The sequence below is a fragment of the Plodia interpunctella genome, chromosome 22 (assembly GCF_027563975.2).
Source record: "Plodia interpunctella isolate USDA-ARS_2022_Savannah chromosome 22, ilPloInte3.2, whole genome shotgun sequence".
Classification (NCBI taxonomy): domain Eukaryota; kingdom Metazoa; phylum Arthropoda; class Insecta; order Lepidoptera; family Pyralidae; genus Plodia; species Plodia interpunctella.
Genome location: NC_071315.1, coordinates 5,573,666 through 5,594,121, shown reverse-complemented (window position 1 = coordinate 5,594,121; position 20,456 = coordinate 5,573,666). Strand labels below are relative to the sequence as shown.

General features: G+C 34.9%; 2 protein-coding genes across 2 annotated transcripts in view; one reads left to right on the top strand and one right to left on the bottom strand.

The window, feature by feature from the left end:
• Positions 1-48: 48 nt before the first annotated feature.
• Positions 49-4,171, top strand: LOC128679884 (uncharacterized). Its single transcript, XM_053762371.2, has 5 exons — positions 49-185; positions 271-378; positions 1,517-1,604; positions 2,978-3,064; positions 3,417-4,171. Exons 1-5 carry the CDS (start codon positions 178-180, stop codon positions 3,486-3,488), a joined length of 363 nt encoding a protein of 120 aa, XP_053618346.1. The 5' UTR covers positions 49-177; the 3' UTR covers positions 3,489-4,171.
• Positions 4,172-5,102: 931 nt separating this feature from the next.
• Swim (Secreted Wg-interacting molecule) overlaps positions 5,103-20,456 on the bottom strand; it is a 51,693-nt gene continuing 36,339 nt past the window's right edge. Inside the window, exons 4-9 of the mRNA XM_053762369.1 lie at positions 17,244-17,422; positions 14,014-14,194; positions 10,353-10,487; positions 9,910-10,103; positions 7,221-7,360; positions 5,103-6,515 (exon numbers count right to left, since the gene is read on the bottom strand). Of these exons, the coding sequence (XP_053618344.1) occupies positions 6,384-6,515; positions 7,221-7,360; positions 9,910-10,103; positions 10,353-10,487; positions 14,014-14,194; positions 17,244-17,422 (961 nt within the window). The 3' untranslated portion in view covers positions 5,103-6,383. The remainder of the gene's footprint in view (positions 6,516-7,220; positions 7,361-9,909; positions 10,104-10,352; positions 10,488-14,013; positions 14,195-17,243; positions 17,423-20,456) is intronic.

The window sequence follows — 20,456 nt, the reverse complement described above, 5'->3', positions numbered from 1 at the left end:
TATTTGATTTGACAATAGACGCGTGACGTGACGCGTGCTTAACGCGACTGACATTGACAAAAGAAAATAAATACTGAGTGTTTTCTTGATGGTTCAGTTGGCTGCAGATTTCTTTATTTTTAGTGTAATTTTAGTTTAGAATTTTCAGTGAGTTTTTGCAATAAAGAACGTGGAATAATGGAAGGGTACTTTAAATATTCTGTTTATTGCTTATCATACTTTAGACATGTCCAAATTGTAAAGTTACATTTGTCATAACTTTTATTGCAGATCTTCGCGCTCAGAAGACATAAAAACTGTTCAACTATTAGCCAAAGGTGTTATGGAAATATACGAACCTCCACTTGCCACTATAAATACTCATTTAAAAGAATTAACGTAAGTACACTTTTCATATGTATTTCATAATTTCGCTAAACTTACGCGAGTGTGGCATCTCGCCTCGAACTATAGAACACCTACTGTCTTGCCACTGTGCAACCTGCAACTTGTATACTTAAAATTTATGTTGTCCTCTGTCAAAGCCATGGCACAACACCATCTGGGAAAATCTAATGTCTTTGGAGAGTATCGAAACGCAAAGATATGAAGATTGAAATGTTGTGCAGCTTACTCTCTGTCATCTGAGAATTTTCATGGTTTTTTTACTCTGTTGTATAGCATCAGAGTACAGAGTCGCTTTCCTATATTTTCCCCATTTAAGCCCCATTTCAATTGATAATAAAATAAATACTAATAAGTAGACAATACTCATGCCATACACTAAGCACTAGACTTGTTTGTGGGTCCAATGGACACAAACACAGAGAATTGGGCACAACACATCCAAAACCCCAGACGAATATTTGTGATGGTAGGCACAAATATGATGGGAATTGAACACAGGACCTACTACTCTCTAATGAAAATACTGTATTTGGGTGTAAGACATAAAGAGATGAATTATTCAGCCAAACTGGCATGGTCTTGATAGTTCAGTGGTCAAGAGCACTTTCCCGGATAGACAGGAGTGTTGATTAAATTCCTGCTCAATTCTAGATTTTTTCATCTCATTATTATTTTCAAAAATAAGTTGAAAAGCATGTGTGACATTTATAACAAATCCATTTCAATTTTTTATTTTAAAGAATTAAAGTTACCAACATACTCTATCGCATCAACCATCTGAAGTGGTGCTGTACTGGTCATATGCTGAGATGTCAGTGAAATAAATGGAGTAAACAGATAACCCACTGGTCTCCCAGAGATGGTCAAAGAAAGCGAGGACGCCCTATAACAAGGTGGAAAGACAAGCTAAGCCTAAGATTGGGATCTAACTGGACAAGAGTGGCTTTAGACAGAGACCAGTGGACGCAGTTGGAGAAGGCCTTTGCCAAAAGGCAAACTGAGCTCTCGAGATATTTTATAGGAAATTTATTCAATCGAAACTTGATCTAAGCTCAGTAACAGAAGGTTATTATTATTAATTTTCTCCAGTATATTTAGAAATCTGTGAAGTGATTGTTTTTATTTTTAGGGAAAAACAAGAGACTGTTCATTGCATGCTAACATCAGAGAGAAGAAAACTGGAAGATCTACAAAATGATGCCATGCTTGATGCTATGGTATGTACTTGACGGCCTCCATATACTCCATCAAATCCAGTACAGAATAATTTCTACAGTCCTATATAAATAATAAATAAATAAATATATTGGGACAAATCACACAGATTGAGCTAGCCCCAAAGTAAGTTCGAGACTTGTATTATGGGATACTAACTCAACGATACTATATTTTATAATAAATACATATATAGATAAACATCCAAGACCCGGGACAATCAGAAAAAGATCATTTTCCATCACGACCCGACCGGGGATAGAACCCGGGACCTCTCGGTTCAGTGGCAAGAACCTTACCACTGCGCCACCGAGGTTGTCTTATATATATACAATAAACAGGCTAGATTAACTATCTACTGACAAATTGTTAGGTTAGGTTAAATGACTGATTAATACTTTATATTAAAAAAATACTGTGACAATGTTAATGCTTTCAAAGATATGCTCCATACTAAAGTAGGGACTAAATAAATTAATCAACTTGGTAACATTTTTTTTAAATCTATTTTTTGTCGAGGCTTCAAATTCAAATTCAAAATTCTTTATTCAATTTAGGATGATATACATCACTTATTGACGTCAAAAATTACTTAAACTAAGTCTACTGCCGGCTTCCAAAGCGCAGGTGAAGAAGAAGCGGCGCAACAAATTTCACCGTAACTTTTCTCCAAGGACGTCAATTAACAAATATAGGTCTTATACATATATTAAAAATTAGGAGGACGAATTTACATCATTATTAAAAATGTCAAAATTCAGTTGCTTGGTGCGACTATGCCAGCCTCATGGGGAAATTCCATTTTATTTAGTATTATGTCTGCCTTTGCGTCATCACCCCTCTCCAGAATGTATAAATACATCTGGTAACATGGATCTCACAACTTTTTACGGTAGAAAAACTGAGCTGTGAGACTTGAGTTTTTGATGGCATTTATACTATTACTATTGTTTATAAAAATAATTATTAACTAACTGACTAATACTTATATTAAAAAAATATTGTGATAATGACAATGCTTTCAAAGATATGCTCCATACTAAATGATACTCTAAAATGACGTCATGATTGAACAATATCTTATCGAACAAAGGTATGTGTGTTCGACAACTACCTTATTTATTTCTTTTTTAGTGATGACTTCTTAATAAAAGTTGTTTAAAAATTTTAGTTTTTTATTATGGTTTGCTTTATTTTTATAATATATATATATATTTAAATGGACTCTCAGTTGAAGTTTTAATCTTCATATAATGATCCAGTGGCATTGTGACAATCAATGGACTGTTATCACCACAATCTTAAATATATATTTTTTTCTATTGAATACATGTTACAGAATTGTAAATGTTTATTTGTATTTTTATGTTTACAGCTAGCAGACATAGCAACAAACAGAGAGCAATTAGTGTCCATTACAAGCTCCATGAAGGCAATGCATAAAAGAGTCCAAACATTGCAGGTACCTAAACTTTATGTACAAAGAATTATTCTCGATCATTTCCACCTTACCATAGAATAATAGAATCACTCCATATCCTTTCATGGATGGTATAAGACGCTACTAAGGGATTCAAATCCTTGACTATACAACAACAGCATTTCTAAAGAGGGTTGATGTCTGGCAGGTAGCCGATCATAAAACCACTTTGGAATTTTCAAAATTTAAAAGTTTATTCTTTCGCACATTCCATGTTTTGGGGCGAAATGGCCGTGAATGCAGCTGAGAACACGCCAGTGCGAGTTGGAACGGGAACACGCCAGGATGAAATATATTTTTAAAAATGTATCATCATGAAATGTCTTGATTTCAGACAAGAGCTACAAATGTAGAGAAAGCAGCTAAAAGTAGAGCCAGCCAGAGTCAAAATCAACCCTCAAGGTAACACAAGCCATAAGGTAAATATTTTAAAACAACATTCCCAAGGAGAGTTCATGTCAAGCAGGCGGCCTGTTTATTGCACCCGTCCGAAGCCGGGGCGTAATATATAATTACATAAACTGTCATAAAACTGAACATTGTGCTAAAACTGTATATTGTTCTGCTGGGTTTCTTGTTTTTAGTGTGATAAAATGTTTGTAACAAGAGTACGCTAGGCGTGACTCTGCCTTTTTAATTATCTTAATTATGTATACATAATGGAATTATAAAAAATATTTTATTGTGTTAAAAAAATATAATTATAGATCACATAATATAAAAAAACAAATGAACCAAATAAAATAAAAACTTTGTTTAAAATTCTAATGGCCGTTAGAATTTGAAGGCTGCAGGTGCCTTAGTGGTTGGTTAGACGAAAATTTTACTTTATGCTCTAGAGCATAAAATCGAAATTTACGTCGCCTACATCCAAGCAAAATGGAGCAATTTTCGAGCAAGAGAAGTGAAAAAAATATTTTTTATACAGACTGAGGCTGAAATTAAACAAAAACAAATACTTTCCAATATTTATTTACTTTGATTACAATATTTATTTTCGGTAATAAATTATGTTATTGATTCGTTATCGTAATTGTAACAGATTTAAAAAAATACTTCGTACTTATTGTAATATTTTATGTTTAAATAGATTATTTTAAATGAAAAACTTCCTGATTTTGTTTTTTTTTTAATTTAGGATTGATTTTTTGTACATATTTACTCAAATATTTAATATAATAATAATTTTTCTGTGTGAATTATTGTGATTTTAATTATACTATCACAGTAACCATAAAGTTAACAATTGTTTTCTTTTATTTAGCCAACAATTCAGGAAGTCTTTTTGGTATTCGTCTAGATAACCATTTACACTTAAGTTATTTTAACATTATGTTCCTATACCGCTATACCCCATATATTTAGGTATTTAAGTAAATTATATATTTAATGTAGAAATCGCACATTTTTTTTTATTAAGCTATCTTGTAATTGTGGAGAAAATAAACATGTATTATTATTAACCAATTTGTGTTGTAGAAAAATTTTGAGTTTTAAATTGATAGTTTTAAATAAAACATCATATTAACATTGGTTATCTTTTAAAAAATAAATAAGAACACCAAAATAAACGGAGTATAGTTTTTATTTTTCTGATAGTTTCTTTTTTTTTTGCATTTTCAATAGTATATAATATTTTTTGTTATTAAAGTGGTAATTACTGTGCTTAGACATTCCATACCTATTTGTAATATTTAAAGAACTTACATTTAGAAAATACTCTATATTTTATATGTTAAATGTGTATTGTTACTTAATTTACACTATGTTACGATGTTGGTCTAAGACTAGTTTTTATTTATAAATTAAGTTAATTGTACCACTTTACTTATAAACACTGCAATGAAAACAAACTACCTTGTGTTTTAGAATCTTGTTAAAGTTAAAATTAATTTTAAATTAAAGTTAATAAAGAGAAAATTAATTTTATCGCCTACAAATTTGTGCAATATTGTGTGTATTAAAGATAATTATGTTATAAAATGTGATTTAAAAAATTACAAGGTTAAATAAAAGTGCCTTTTTATATATTTGAATGAAATATATTCACAAAGTTTGTAAGTAAAGCAGCATACTTATATTAAAATGGCAGTTAATAATACTAACATTCACGAAATAAATACGTTTATAATATGGAAACAAAAGCGTATCTTTTACATTTTTAAAAAATACTGGAATTAGTCACTGTTATAAGTAAAAAAACGAATTATAGAAATAATTCTAAATAAGTGCTCGAATTTTTACTTTATTTTCATTTAACCTTTTTTTCTTACTCAAAAATATTGTTAAAACATAGTGGGTTTTTTAATAAATCATTTTTTGTACTAATTCCAGCGTAACCTTAAAACACTTAACACTGGCGGAAAATACGACAGGCGTGTTCACTACACACTGATGTGACACGCTAGGCGAGTTTTCTAAAAAAATATCAAGAGGAGTTTAGCTCACTCATTGTCAATTTTTTTCTTTTTATTTAACCATTGAAACAACCATAATATAATGTTGAATATAAAAAAAAAACATACGTCTTACATATCTAGCTGTTGGGAGATCGTGATGTTACAATTAAGATCAGCTTTCATCATGTATGTATATAAACCCCGATTATTTGGTCAAAAAAATGGTATTAGATAAAGGTTCCCGCGAGTTACATACTCGGTACATCTTTTTATATACAGGGTTACATTGCGTATAAAAAAAAGGCATTAAATTTAAAAAAAACCTTAATCGGGGTCAAAGACATATTGCAAATTTACTTCGCATTAATTCATCAATTTAAAATGATAAAATACGATGTTATCCTTCCAAAAATATAATAATAATTATAAGTACGTCGATATGGAAACGTCAATGTTCACAATAAATTTTGTCCGAAATTGAATGTAATGTAACGTTTGTATCCAAAAATACCTATGGATGCACAAAACTACTAAACCAGTGTATTAAACTCATAACAGGAATATTTACTTGCAATTACATGGTGTTAAAAACGCTATTGACAATACAAAAGCTTACGCTGTTTGTAATTTATTTAACATGTTATGTAGGTATGTTTTAGTATTTTAACGACTTGAGTGAATACAAATCAATATAACGAAAGTAACTGAATCTTTAACTGTCGAGATTAGGGAAAAATGGCGGGAACTGAAGAAGGCCTAATATTTTATCGGACAAGGCTGGTTAGAAAATATATTCAATTCACTGGCCTACTAATCGTACTATTCAACAATACTATGCCTTTCCTAGTCCTCAGCACCCTCGTAGCGACGCACAGAGGCGCCACTAGCGCTCCGACCCGCTGTTATTTGTTGGCCTTCACGACGTTGCTGAGGACTGTCACCACGAAGGACTCGATGCCCGACTCCTTCTCGCCGCGAGCGATGCGGAAGTAGCCGTCCTCGCCCCACTGCCGGCCCCAGCTGTTGGCCACGATCTGGAAGACAAAATTATCAAAATACACTTCTTGTTTATGGTATTTGTCGGGGGTAAATGCGTTACAATATTATATATTTGTTTCAACAGGTTTGCCTGAAATTTTAGCATTGGTGTATTTTAGGCCGGTTCAAACTCGCGTGCAAAATTCCAAAGGAATTTTAAACTCTCCTTTTATGTCCCAAATGCTTACGGTGAATAACGTCGTATGACACACGCGTGCACATCACTATATACTCCTCATTACAGCGCTCGGCTTGGCCTCGCGCGAAAATCCTCATATGCTATGACCAGCTTGTGATGCTTCAAAGATAGATAGTTGTAGTATATCCAGAACAAGAGAAACTTAATGCGAGCTAGGATTTTAGAGTAAAAGCAATATTCGTTCCAGCCAATGTTTCTCCCTTTGAACCAACTATAGGCTTTCACCCTTGACCATATTCTTCTACTCCGAAATCAATGATACCAGGATAGCATGTATGCTATCCTGGTATCATTGATTTGATATGTGTACATAGAGCTACTGCTCTCTGCGTATCTCTGTGTTTCGATGTTTGTATACTGTCTGATCCTAGGCTTATGACGTACCTACCTACTAAGGCAGCAGAAACACAAAGTAGAACAAAACACGTCTAAACTTTTTCTGCATCAAATAAAAAGGTATCAGGACACCAGTATTAATAAGTAGTATTGTACTCAAACTCACCCAATATTTCTGTCCTCTCTCTTCGCCCCAGCCAACAATCCTGACACTATGGAGTCCCTTATATCTGTTGTTTCCATAGTGAGTGTGGCGGTAGATGCCGTCGCGGTAATGGAAGAAGTCTTGGTACACAGTCATTACAGCTGGAAGGTAAAATAAGGCGATATTAGACATTACATGGTACTAAATTCATTCAAGTTAGAATGACTTGTTCATTTCAATAATAAATAATCTAAAATTCTATTAACAAGTACCTACTTAATATAAATGCGAAAGTTCGTGAGGATGCATGTAGGTAATATGTAATAATGTTTGTTACTCTTCTCGCAAAATCTACTGGACGGATTGTTATGAAATTTAATAATAGACACGAGTAGAATATAACCTGAAATAACACATTGGGTACTTTTTATCCCGAAATTCCCAAGGGTGCTAAGCCCTGGGCGTAGCTAGTTATAAAAAAAGAGCACGTCGTCGCTAGAAAGGGTTCAAAGAAAGCTGACAGCATTACCCTTCAGCACCGAAATGGCAATCTTCTGTGCAAATAAATTGGCCTCGGATTTTTGACATAATACCTATTGATATAATACAGATGGCCGATCGACCAGGGAGAGGCGAGCAGACATGATGAATGAGAAAAGTATAAAATTATTTAGTATGTGTAGACAAAAAGTAAGTATATATATATATATATATATATATATATGTTACCGGCCAAACCCGATTCCAGGATAAACTAGTTTTACCTAAACTAAACTAGTTCCTATATGCGATAGGATATGTGATTTAACGCATCAAAAATTTTCAACGTACTGCCAAGGCTGTATGTCCCTTAGTCGCCTTGTATGTCGGTACGACATGCATTCATGCGAGGATTAGGGAGTCACTACGCACGACATCAACGGGAGGTTATGGAGTGATCTTATTCTAAGGCACCACAGAGTAAAACTAAAGGTATCAGCAACACATTATCAATCATCAATTTATATGCCAAGTATTTATCTTTGTAATGCTTATGTAAATATAAAAGACTGCCAATTGACATTGTGGACGGTCGTACATAGGAAGTCGTTGATAATGTACTTATTAATGATGACACATGATGACGATACAAAATACTACATGTATTTACGTATAATCCACGGCGCATAAGTTTAACCAAAATGGCGACAGTCAGCGAAGGTTTAATTAGAGATAAAAGTGTTATTTATGGGATTAGGTTGTGGTTAGGTACCCGCGAAATTCAAAATACCTACCTACTCGTTTATTGTTTCATAAACAATAACCACTAAAAATCCTTTCCTAATACTTTCATTCATTTCATTATCTAATTAAACCTGCGCTGACGGCCGCCATTTTGGTTCAATTTATGTGCCGAGGATTGTACGATATAATTTATAGCTGTGGCTCTACGGATTTATTGTTCGTCACTTCGCCCGATCGGGCCTATCGGCACAACGATATTTTCGTTAAATTTGAAATATATTTGTTACGACGCGGGTAATATCGATTTAGCTCCGTCCCGTATCTGGGAGAATTCTTTGTTACCTTATTTTCATTGAAACATTTAAAGAAAATACCGAGCTCAACTCAATTGCCCAGGTAGTGATACCATCATCATCGGCCCCACCCACTGCTGGGCCACTGGCTTTGGATTGGATTAGGAGAATGGGCCATGACGCGGGCCTAATCCCGATCGGTGGGTATGTGTTGATTTAATGTAAACAAACAAACGGATAGGTAGATTCTAAATGACAGCCGTCAATGTCATAATACACTTAAAGGTTCTCAGAACGCCACAGTTTTGTTTAGGTGTATGCGGTTCTTTGTAATCCAAATATATTTGGATAAGATATTATTTGAGCCGGACATTTTCTAAGACAAGCAACGTATTAGGTAGTAAGTACCCATTACATTCATATTAAAAAAGTATATTCTATAAAGCTTTTATTAAATTTTCGCTTAAAAACTATGCAATAGTTTTAAAAGTTACAGTAATCTTACAGATAGGTACATATGGTGGATTGAACATGGATTTAGTAAATACTTCGTAGTACCTACTAATTCCATGGGATTGAACACCATATGGCATTTTCTAGCAGTCAGCCATTAGACCAATCAGAAATAGCAAGGAATGTAGTGCCACATAAAGTTACCGGCTCGAAGGACCTAACCTCGACGCTGATGCGCGGATATGTGTTTATTATATTGTTTTACATGCATCTTTGGTATCCTAACTAATATTATATATGTGAAAGTAAGTTTGTTTGTTACCTCTTCACACTCTATCTACTTTTGGGGACGTGATCGACAAATCTTCTTGAAATTTTGCATACATGTAGATTCATGTATGGAGTGCCCGCGGGAAATTAACGCGGGCGAAGTCGCGGGTAAAAGATAATTACTTATCATATCAATGGCTTTTAACCCCTTACACACGATACAATCTGATTGCCTAATTTGATTGCCAATTGAATTGGGTAGGTAGAATCTGATCGACCGTCCACAGGATACAACTAAATCGCCAATTTCAGTATTTGATTGAGCAATCCCAAATCAGCCGATACCGACCACCCAATGACCTTGAATTTCATATTCCGTCCACACGACCCAATTTGATTGTCAATCTAATCAAATTGGGCATAAAATTGGGTCGTATGGAAGGGGTTAACAGTTTCAAATAAGAACTCACCTTGTACAGGTCCGGATTCCATGATATCATACATGATATCGTGCTCGTGCTTGAGCCAGCCGGGCGGGCCCACCTTGTACAAGTGAGTCCTCTGTCCCGAAGGCCTGCAGCCGTTACCAGCCAGGTCTTTACGTTGCGATATGCGGCATCTGCTTGGGGTTGCCGTGTACGGGTAGCAGTCTTCTTCCACCAGTCTGAAAACCAGATATTTTTATTATCCATACTAATATTATAAAGAGAAAAGATTTGTATTTTTGTTTGTAATGAATAAACTGAAAAACTACTGGACCGATTTTGACGAAATTTGGCACAGATATAGACGAAACCTTCCAAAGTGACATAGGCTGCTTTTTATCAAGGTTATAGGCTTTTTTTATCGGTCCCAGCTTCCCGAGCGAAGCTGGACCGGCTTGACCGGCTGCTATGGTTCATAACCAATATACCCATGGGTCCTGGCGAAGTTCCAGGCTACGTCAATATGGCCGCCCCTACAGCCCTCCTGGTAACGCCAATTGCAAGACAACAGCGTTTGTGGACTCAACACCACGTTCTCCGCGCCCCGGGATTGTATTGCGAATCTGTGGAACGATAAAAAATAACATTATTACATACCTATAGAAAGAAAGATAAAATGTTTATTTGCTTGTACGTCGTTATCTTTACATATTATAAAAGGAAGTAGCTCTGTAGCGTCTGTCTGTATGAACGCGATTAACTCAAAAACTATCGGACGGATTTTGGTGCGGTTTAGGTAAACCATTGTCATTCCTGAGGAAGTTGGAACGGTCCGCCAGTCCTAGTAATAAATACGAAAGTTTGTGAGGATGTATACGTTTATGTGTGTGTGTATGTATGTATGTTTGTTACTACTGAACGGATTCGTATGCAATTTGGTACACGGGCAACGTATAACCTGGAATAACATAGGGTACATTTTATCCCGAAATTCCCACGGGAGCGAAGCCTCGGGACTCAGCTAGCATTATAAATGCGAGAGTTTGTGAGGATGTATATGTATGATTATGTGTGTATATTTGTTACTCTATCACGCGAAATCCACTGGACGGATTGTTAGGCAATTTGGTACACGGGTAGAATAGAACCTGGAATAACACAGGGTACTTTTTATTCCGAAATTCCCATGGGAACAAAGCCCCGGGGCGCAGTTAGTCATCAATAATACTAAATAGCACAGTTCAATAAGAGTATGATTTTGTGGTCTTCCACGGATGCCACAGATAATAAAAATGTTAAAAGATAAGAAAAGCGACTGGCATATTATACATAGATATTTCTAATTATCTGTCATCCTAGACCAGTACGGAAGCATAGGTAAACAGGGGAAAATAAAAGGACTCTGACGGTACATCTAACCTTGTACCGACCTAGCTCTTAATTCCAACACATACGATTCAATCGAAATCAACAGTGACGTAACTGCTAATTAAACTACTGTTATAGGAGCAGTCTGGGAATTCGATACATCACTAAAATGTTTGATTAAAGTACAGTAAACATACCGTTCGAAAAGCATGAGTCTGCTGAAAAAAAAACTCATCATCATCATCATGTGGTCGTTCAGAAATATAAATATTTTGCAATTTTTTTGGGAAATACTTCCTGCAAGTTCTAGAGTACGTTTTAGTATTGTTATCTATGTATGTGTGTAGTATTGTTTTTATGTATGTTGTTGACGACCTCGGTGGCGTAGTGGCCAAAAATGCTTGCCTCTGAACCGAGAGGTCCCGGGTTCGATCCCCGGTCGGGTCATGATGGAAAATGATCTTTTTCTGATTGGCCCGGGCCTTGGATGTTTATCTATATATTTGTTATAAAATATAGTATCGTTCAGTTAGTATCCCATAAATGATCGATATCGATGTGAAACACAATTAACTTACTTAGTATGGCCTTTTTCGATTGAAACTATAGATTGTAACACTATTGCAACACTAACATGAAGTTAACTAGTTAATAACTATTTTGGAAATAAGTTCTTTTATACGTGTTTTTCTTTGCTAAAACCTAAAAAAAAAACTGATAAAACCGCAAGCAAGAAATGGCTGGAAATAGGCTGCGTTTCTCCAGACGTAGGTTTTTTCTTGAAGCGGAGTCTAAAAATAGACTTCCTAGGCTCTTTGTTTTACTCTGAATAGAATTCTTTGTTCCTCCGTGTCGGCCCTTGAGCCCTTTGGCGCTCGTTGCAAAAGATTTGCGTTTCGTTTTAACAATGGCGGTGTTGTGGTCCTAAATCTCAATTAGAGATTTTTTCACAATCTGCTAAAGTAGTTATTACAACTAGCTGTTGCCCGTAGCTTCTCTCGCGGTAGCTTATGGTTGTCCTCGAGTTATCGAGCCTATTGGAAATGTCGATAGGGATTCCTATTTTTTTTTACCAAATTATCAATAATATCTAAGTACTTAATATTTTCTAATCTTATTCTTCATTTTAATAATTACATTTTTAACACCCGACGACGAGTTCTAGGTTAACGTGTCTGTGTATCTATATGTCTGTCCGTGGCATCGTAGCAGCCAAACGGCTGAAACGATTTTGATCTAGTTTTTATTTATATCCAAGTGAATTCAATTGAGTGTTCTTACTATGTTTGTAAAATGTGTGTTTAGCCGTTAACTAACTTCCAAAGCCCAGTTTGTGATCTCGTCTCGTGGTGGGGGATATTTAAATTATAATTTGTATGTCCTTGCAGAATATAAAATATTTTATCATAGTAGGTAAACTCTTCCAAAAAACGTTAAAAGATAAGGGAAGCAGTTGGCACATTTAGTTTTTACTGAAAATAAAAAGTGGCGAAAGTTTTGAATGGAATTATTTTTTCAACCGATGATAATAACCTTGCACGGGTTGTAGTTACATTTACGATACATATTTTCTAAACATTTTCCAGCTTGCAGTGCACGCCATATCTATTACGCGGATGCTGACGTCAATATTGATTTCAACCGCATTTCTGCATCAATTAACGTGTATTATGTAACAGGCTAATTTAAATGCAAAGGATTTTTTATGACCTGGAACGAACTTGATGCAGGCAAAACATAATTACTCCAAAGTAGTTTAAACTATATTTTTACCCGGGCCCTGCGAGTTTCCCACTTATTGAAGTATATAGGTAGATAAAGACGCGGCAAAAGAAACTTCTGTGCAGGGTTTTCTTCACAGGCGTCAATTAACAAATGTGGTTCATAATATTAGCTCTTATAACTTAAGTGGCGAAAGAACACGCTAGGATGATAAACTGATTATATATGTATAATATATAATCAGTATATGATATAATATATAATACGAAAATCAGTGCACAATTAAGTAAAACACAAAAGAAAATTTGGACTGAAAGCGAAAAAAAATTATAGAACGTACCTACTTATCAGCTATTTCTACTACTGTTAAAGTCATTCAAACGTGCAATTTTTCATGTCAAATTTTAAATGATATAGTAAATCAAATCAAACATATTTATTTGTAAATACAGGTATAGGTACACATATAAATAAATATTTAAGGATAAATCACACAGATTGAGCTAGCCCCAAAGTACCTAAGTTCGAGACTTGTGTTATATTATAATCAGCACTCGGATCACAATCATAACCTGTTTTGATATACCTTTTGACTATGTACATTATGTACTTTTATATATTATTAGAAATTTAAAAAAAACATTGTAAGAAACAATAATGGTAAGCCGATCTGGCATGATAGGGACCAACACTGTTCAAATGAGTTTCTTTCGGCATTTCTTCTCATCAGTGGTCGTTCCGAAATGCCAGTAGTTTGTAGCTTGTTAGAAATAACTATAAATATTGACGAGAAAAAGTGCCTGTGAAGGTCTAATTTCTGAATAAATGATTTGAATCTGAATTTGAATTTGACCAGTGCCTCTTGGCATCCTACTATGTATATTTAAGTAGATATGCGGTATATTGACCGAGTCGAACCTCGTTCAACTCATTCGCTTTCAGTATCTTCATTGTTGTAGTAAAGATTCAAATCGCAGTGAAATTTGGACCTAAACTAGTTCCGACTATTGTCAGAACCGCTAAACTCAATCGAAAACTGTGAGAGAATCTTGTATTTACCTGTCAGAAGCGACGCCAGCGATGGACACCGCCCAGTCGGAGCCGCACCAGCCCTGGTCGATGACAGGGGACACGTAGCTCGGCCATTGTTTTCTGGCGTCGAAGCTGGTCGGGTAATGTATCTGTTTGTCGTATCTGATCACATTCATCATCAGCGTTTCAGGGTCGAAGTTCAGGGTACCTGAAAGAAGCATTTATAAGCATTTATACTTTCCTCAGATGTGATCGTTACGAAATATCAGTAGTTTGTAGTTTTTTTTTTAGAAATCCTAACTAATATTATAAATGCGAAAGTAAATTGGTTGTTTGTTACCTCTTCACGCTCGATCTACTCAACCAATCTTCTTGAAATATATATGCATTCATGTAGTTTGAAGTAGAGGAGGACATAGGGTACCTTTCATGCCGGAAAAATAACTGTTCCCGTGGGAAACGAACGCAGGCGAAGCCGCGGGCCAAAGCTAGTACTATATAATTTTAAATTTGATAGTATTGAAGTTTACTGAATAAATGTTTTAACTTTGACAAAGATATTTATGTAACAATGTCCTATTTTCAAAAGTTTTGTTTCGTTAACAACATTTTTAAACGACATAAAGGAAATCTGCCATGTTTCTTTCAGTGAAATTATCGGATAAGTACGAAAGTAAGTTCGAGACTTGTATTATGGGATACTAACTCAACGATACTATATTTTATAATAAATATATGTATTTATTATAAAACATAGCTTTGGGGCTAGCCCAATCTGTGTGATTTGTCCCAATATATTTATTTATTTGTCTATATATAGAGATTTGTCTATATATCTATATATATATAGATAAACATCCAAGACCCGGGCCAATCAGAAAAAGATCATTTTCCATCATGAGCCGACCGGGGATCGAACCCGGGACCTCTCGGTTCAGAGGCAAGCACTTTACCACTGCGCCACCGAGGTTGTCAAACCAGTTTATAGGTTATTAAGTTACCGACTGCGAAGTGCTTTCACTCGTTCTAGATATTTCTATCCTTTCATTATATAGGTACTACTTGACGACCTCGGTGGCGCAGTGGTAAGGTTCTTGCCACTGAACCGAGAGGTCCAGGGTTTCGTTCCCCGGTCGGGTCATGATGGAAAATGATATTTTTCTGATTGGCCCAGGTTTTGGATGTTTATCTATATATGACATATGTATTTGTTATAAAATATAGTATCGTTGAGTTAGTATCCCATAACACAAGTCTCGAACTTACTTTGGGGCTAGCTCGATCTGTGTGATTTGTCCTAATGTATTTATTTATTTACTGGTCCGTCCCGGTTTCGCCCGGGTAAAAACATAATAAATTATACTTACCCCTAAACCTTCCTTAGGATATAAGTACGTATAAGTATTCACTCTATCTGTTGGTGAAAACCGCATAAATCCGTGCAGTGTTTTTTGAGTTTATCGCGAACAGACAGACGCGGTAGTGGACTCTGTTTTATAATATGTAAGGATAAGGATTTACTAGCTGGCCCCACAGTTTTGCCCGCGGATTGTCATTCATTGTAATTATTAATTTTATTATTTACGTTTTTAATTTTATGCCCAGTGGAGTCATCTACTTTATTTATAGGTATAGCGCCATTGACTATCAGACCGTTTTATCAAATCCTACAGGAGTCGCGTACTTTCGGGATAAAAAGCCTATGTGTCAATACCAAATTTCATAAATAATTGTCCAGCCATTCGAGCGTGATGAAGTAACATACTTACAAACTTTCGCCATTACAATATTAGTGGGATATAATGAAAAGATTTCTCGTTTCATTCCATTGTTTAGTCTGTGCGCGTGTTATCTAGTCCGTGAGTTAGCTAAGGCAGGCAGTGGCTCCAAAACTGGAGTGAATTAAACTCAAAGTCATTTTTTGTTTCGAAATTGACACGCATAATATACCTAAAAGTATGGCGTTCAAAACGCAACTGAAATTCAAACACCACTTTTCAGATATAAATACATATAAATATTATTAATATTAGCTATAAACATCAACAAAAACTTATTTCTTTTTTTAATCTCTTCTTAGTCAGAGAAGCCGACTAAAATCAAGTGACATAATTAGAACATTCAAATTACACCTTTGATTCAAACACCACTTTTCAGATATAAATACATATAAATATTATTAATATTAGCTATAAACATTGACATTGTCAACAAAAACTTTTCTTTTTTTAATCTCTTCTTAGTCAGAGAAGCCGACTAAAATCAAGTGACATAATAAGAACATTCAAATTACACCTTTGAGAAACATAAGTCATTCCCATTCGCAAAACTCACTTCCTGCGATCAATTTTCTTTTTTTACAACCCATTGTCTCTGCACGAGGCAGTTATAAACTACGATTCATGAGGTCCATAAAAATGGTGGCAAATTCGCCTTTGATTCTAGATTTCACTATACACGTTTCTTTCCTAATCTAATCGGTTACTAGGTAATCTAGTTATATGGCCACAAAAAGAAACATTTTCAAAAATTTAACAATTTCGAATTATTTGGGAATGACAATATTTTCGATTAAATTAAATTGTATCGCGTCCAGGGTTATAAATCGGTCGATCACGACTGTAACACATACACATACATAAGTATAACATGTATATATCAGATATTGTATATATATATATATATGAATTGTATTCATAATATCGTTGACAATAATATTCCATAGTATTAGGTCATGACATATCATGATCACGTGACATTATAGCGATACATATCGCCGAATAGCATATAGGTTAAGCTCTAGTAAGTCTATTGTGTTTGGTAGTAGAATTTCGTATGATACTTAGTAAAAGATCTTGAAAACACGAATACAACTTTTCAAAAATGAATTCTATGGCCAGGAAAATATGATAGGTTTTGGCGTGGATTGTGTTATCCTAATATTTATATCACAGTCACGATTTTCTTGTAATATAATTTTAAATGTCTCTGAAATAATATAGCGTCTGCCTTATAGCGTTATAGCCGCTATTTGTACATTTTTTTTTTAATTTTGTGCAATAAACTTAAATAAATAAAATAATACCTTTTACAATATGAGCTTTGTAATTTATGATTTTGTTGGTGGGTTTTGTTAGTATATGTTTAGTATTAGTATTTTTTTCCGTCTTTTGCATACTTAACACTTCTAGACGTATATTATTGGTTTTCTAATAGTAGTCGACTTTGCCTACCAAATTTTTCAAAAGATAACTTACCAAGTTTATAAATCATGCCATCTTTCAACTTCTTTCTTTCGAAGTCAGTGTATCGTTGCGCGCGCCAGTCCTTCTGCCTGTAGTTGACTTGGCCGATCAAACGGTCGTCCATCAGGCACTCGTCGTCTTCACATCTCCAGGTTGTATTGGTGACCATGTACGGATCGACTACGCATTCGCTGAAGAAAATATATTTCTTAATTATATATATATATTTTTTTTATTTTATTTCACATATAAAGAACAAATATATATATAGTACATAATATAAGAACACTGACAAAAACCACAGAGGTTTGTCCACAGTGAGCATCAACGTCAGCAGTAGTATAAAATATTTTGTATTAATCACTTAACAGTAATATAGGAACCACGTACGTAGACCATTTTAAACAAAACAAGTACCTAGTAGTAAGTTGCAATCTAACACAATTGTTCGATAAAGTAGGACTTAAGTTTATTTTTAATATTTTTAGGAGTTAAGTCATATATAAACAAAACAATATTTCATAATAATTACATTCATATATTATATTTCATACTAATGACATATTTTTTTTTAATAATGTGGCGTAGATAATTCCGATTTATATAATTAAAATAAATATATTATTAGACAGTGTAATAGGTAAAGACTAAATGATAGTGCGAAAATTGTAAGGAAATGTTTTCAATAAAAGAACACTTGCACAAACATAGCTAGGTGCTATGCCACAATCCTAACAATATCCATCCCAATATCAAGGCCCTGTTCCCACGAGCGCTTTTACAACGCGCGTCAAATAACCGTTGGGTTAGAAAGTATATTCTGTTGCAACTTTAATACGTGAGCGTTTTTGTTACGAATTTTGAACTGTGCTGCTTTGGATGTTCAGTAGGTTCTTGGACTCCAGGCCTACCATCAACATTTACGGAGCGATTCAAATGCAGTTCAATTTAAAAATCTGGGAGGCTACCATAATTCCACTTTACGACCTAAACTGAACTGCATCGCAAATTCGTACCATCGACCTAATTTTTTGTATGAATGCGATTCATTTTAAGTTCCTAAATTGAACTGAGTTGCATTAAAAAAGCGCGCGTTAAAAAACCCGCCGTATGAATGAACCTCTAACCAAATCACTAATTAACAATTAAAATAGGTCTCCTTCACTTGTTCTATTCAAAAACACATCGTAAACTATACTATTCGTGTTTAGAAAGCTTTAGAAAGGGCTGTTAAGTATCTACTATTGATGCGGTGTGCAAGTCACGACATGGTTTAGGGTTGTATCTGTTATGACTAAAGGTCAAGAATAAGCAAGCTAAAATTTGAACTCTCTCTCTTTCTTCCTCCTTCATCTCCATCCTCGCATATTCCCGGATACATTCGCGGTTGTGACGTTCAAACAACGCAGGGTCCACGTAAAAAAATCTACTAATTAAGTAATAAACGCGAAAGTTTGTGAGGATGTATGTGTATGTTTGTTACTCTTATTCTACTGGAGGGATTGTTATGAAATTTGGAATACGGGTAGAATATAACCTTGAATAACACATAGGGTACTTTTTATCCTGAAATTCTCAAGGGAGTCAAGCCCCGGGGCGCAGCTATCTATAAAATTTAAAGGTTCGCCAGTGATTTACGTAACGCCTGACATCCATCCTCTTTGGAAACTGCCTATGAGCTGTCAAAGCTTAGTCACTTCGTTTGCGACATTTGTGTTCTAGGGCGGGAACCACACGCCTGAATGCCTATCCCATTTAACTAATTTAAAAATCATATTCCTGCGATCTGCTGTTATTGGATCCCAGAGTATTTGTCATTATTCGGATATTTTCAAAGAAAATAATTACTTTGATTTTACTATGCGTTGTAGTAGTGATAAATTTTATATAAGTTTCATTTTATTTATTTATTTATTGAAACGTTATTTACAAATATAGTACAAAGAGCGGACTTAACCGTCCGTAATTCGGTCCGTTGTCGTCCGTAATCCGTCCGTAATTCCGGACTTAACCGTTAATTAGTCCGCTCCTACCAGTCAACCATCGAGAAAAGCTGAAAGATCATTTTATAGATGGTACAAATCGTTCTAAAGTCTAATATAACACTTAGGAGAATAATTATCACGGTAGAAATGCTCTGAGATCCAGTCATACTATGCTAGCTGGCGCCTAGGATCTCATTAGCTATTGGCAAGAAAAGGTCGCTGTATCTCATTAAAATCGAACATGATACTATAGTCTTTGCAACGTCAATCAGCCCTTCGTCATAGTAATTGTGAATAATACCTAGTCTAATGCTGGCTATCCATTGGAATTAGGATGAATCAGCGCGTTATTTATGTCACAGGTTATATAATACTAGCTGCGCCCAGGGGCTTCGCTCCCGTGGGAATTTCGGGTTAAAAAGTATCCTATGTGTTTTTCCAGGTTATATTCTACTTCTCTTCATAGTCGTATTCCTCATGGCTGAGGGTCGTGGTCATTACGTGGAATTAAACACACGCAACAACTTTCTTGGCATTATTAATGGAGTGGTTTGCCATTGCCTTCTCCATTTCACACACAAGTTAATAATAATCAACCAGTGAGTTTCAGCAGGTTTCCTCACGATGTTTCCCTTCACCGGAAGCAAGTGGTGGTCTATGAAAACTACTATACATGAGTCAGATTGGTATACAAACTCATGTGGCACGAGTAGGATTCGAACCTGGGACCTTTCGATCCACAGGCGGGCGTCTTAACCGTTACACCACCACCGCTTATATTCTACCCGTGTACCAAATTCCATAATAATCCGTCCGGTAGATTTTGCGTGAAAGAGTAACATACATGCATACATACATCCTCTCAAACTTTCCCGTTTATAATATTAGTAGGACAATCAAAACTTAGTAGAGTTAGACACTGTGATAAGAAGTGAAAATAAAACGCAGATTTTTGTATTTTTACAAATTTTAACAAACACATTTTACGGTGAGCCGACGATTAGTGGACGAATAGCCTTATTTTGTATTAACCATTGTCGATGCTCTCCAGGACCCCACAAAAGGCTAAAGCTTTAACAGAATAATAATTGTATGAAGTTGATAGATTTATTATTTATACTGAACATTTGGCCTAAATAAAACCCAATTAGTTATATTGGGTTATAATTTAAGTTATTAAATTACATAGGATATATAAATAAATTATTATATTTATATTACACCAGATTATTTATTAGTA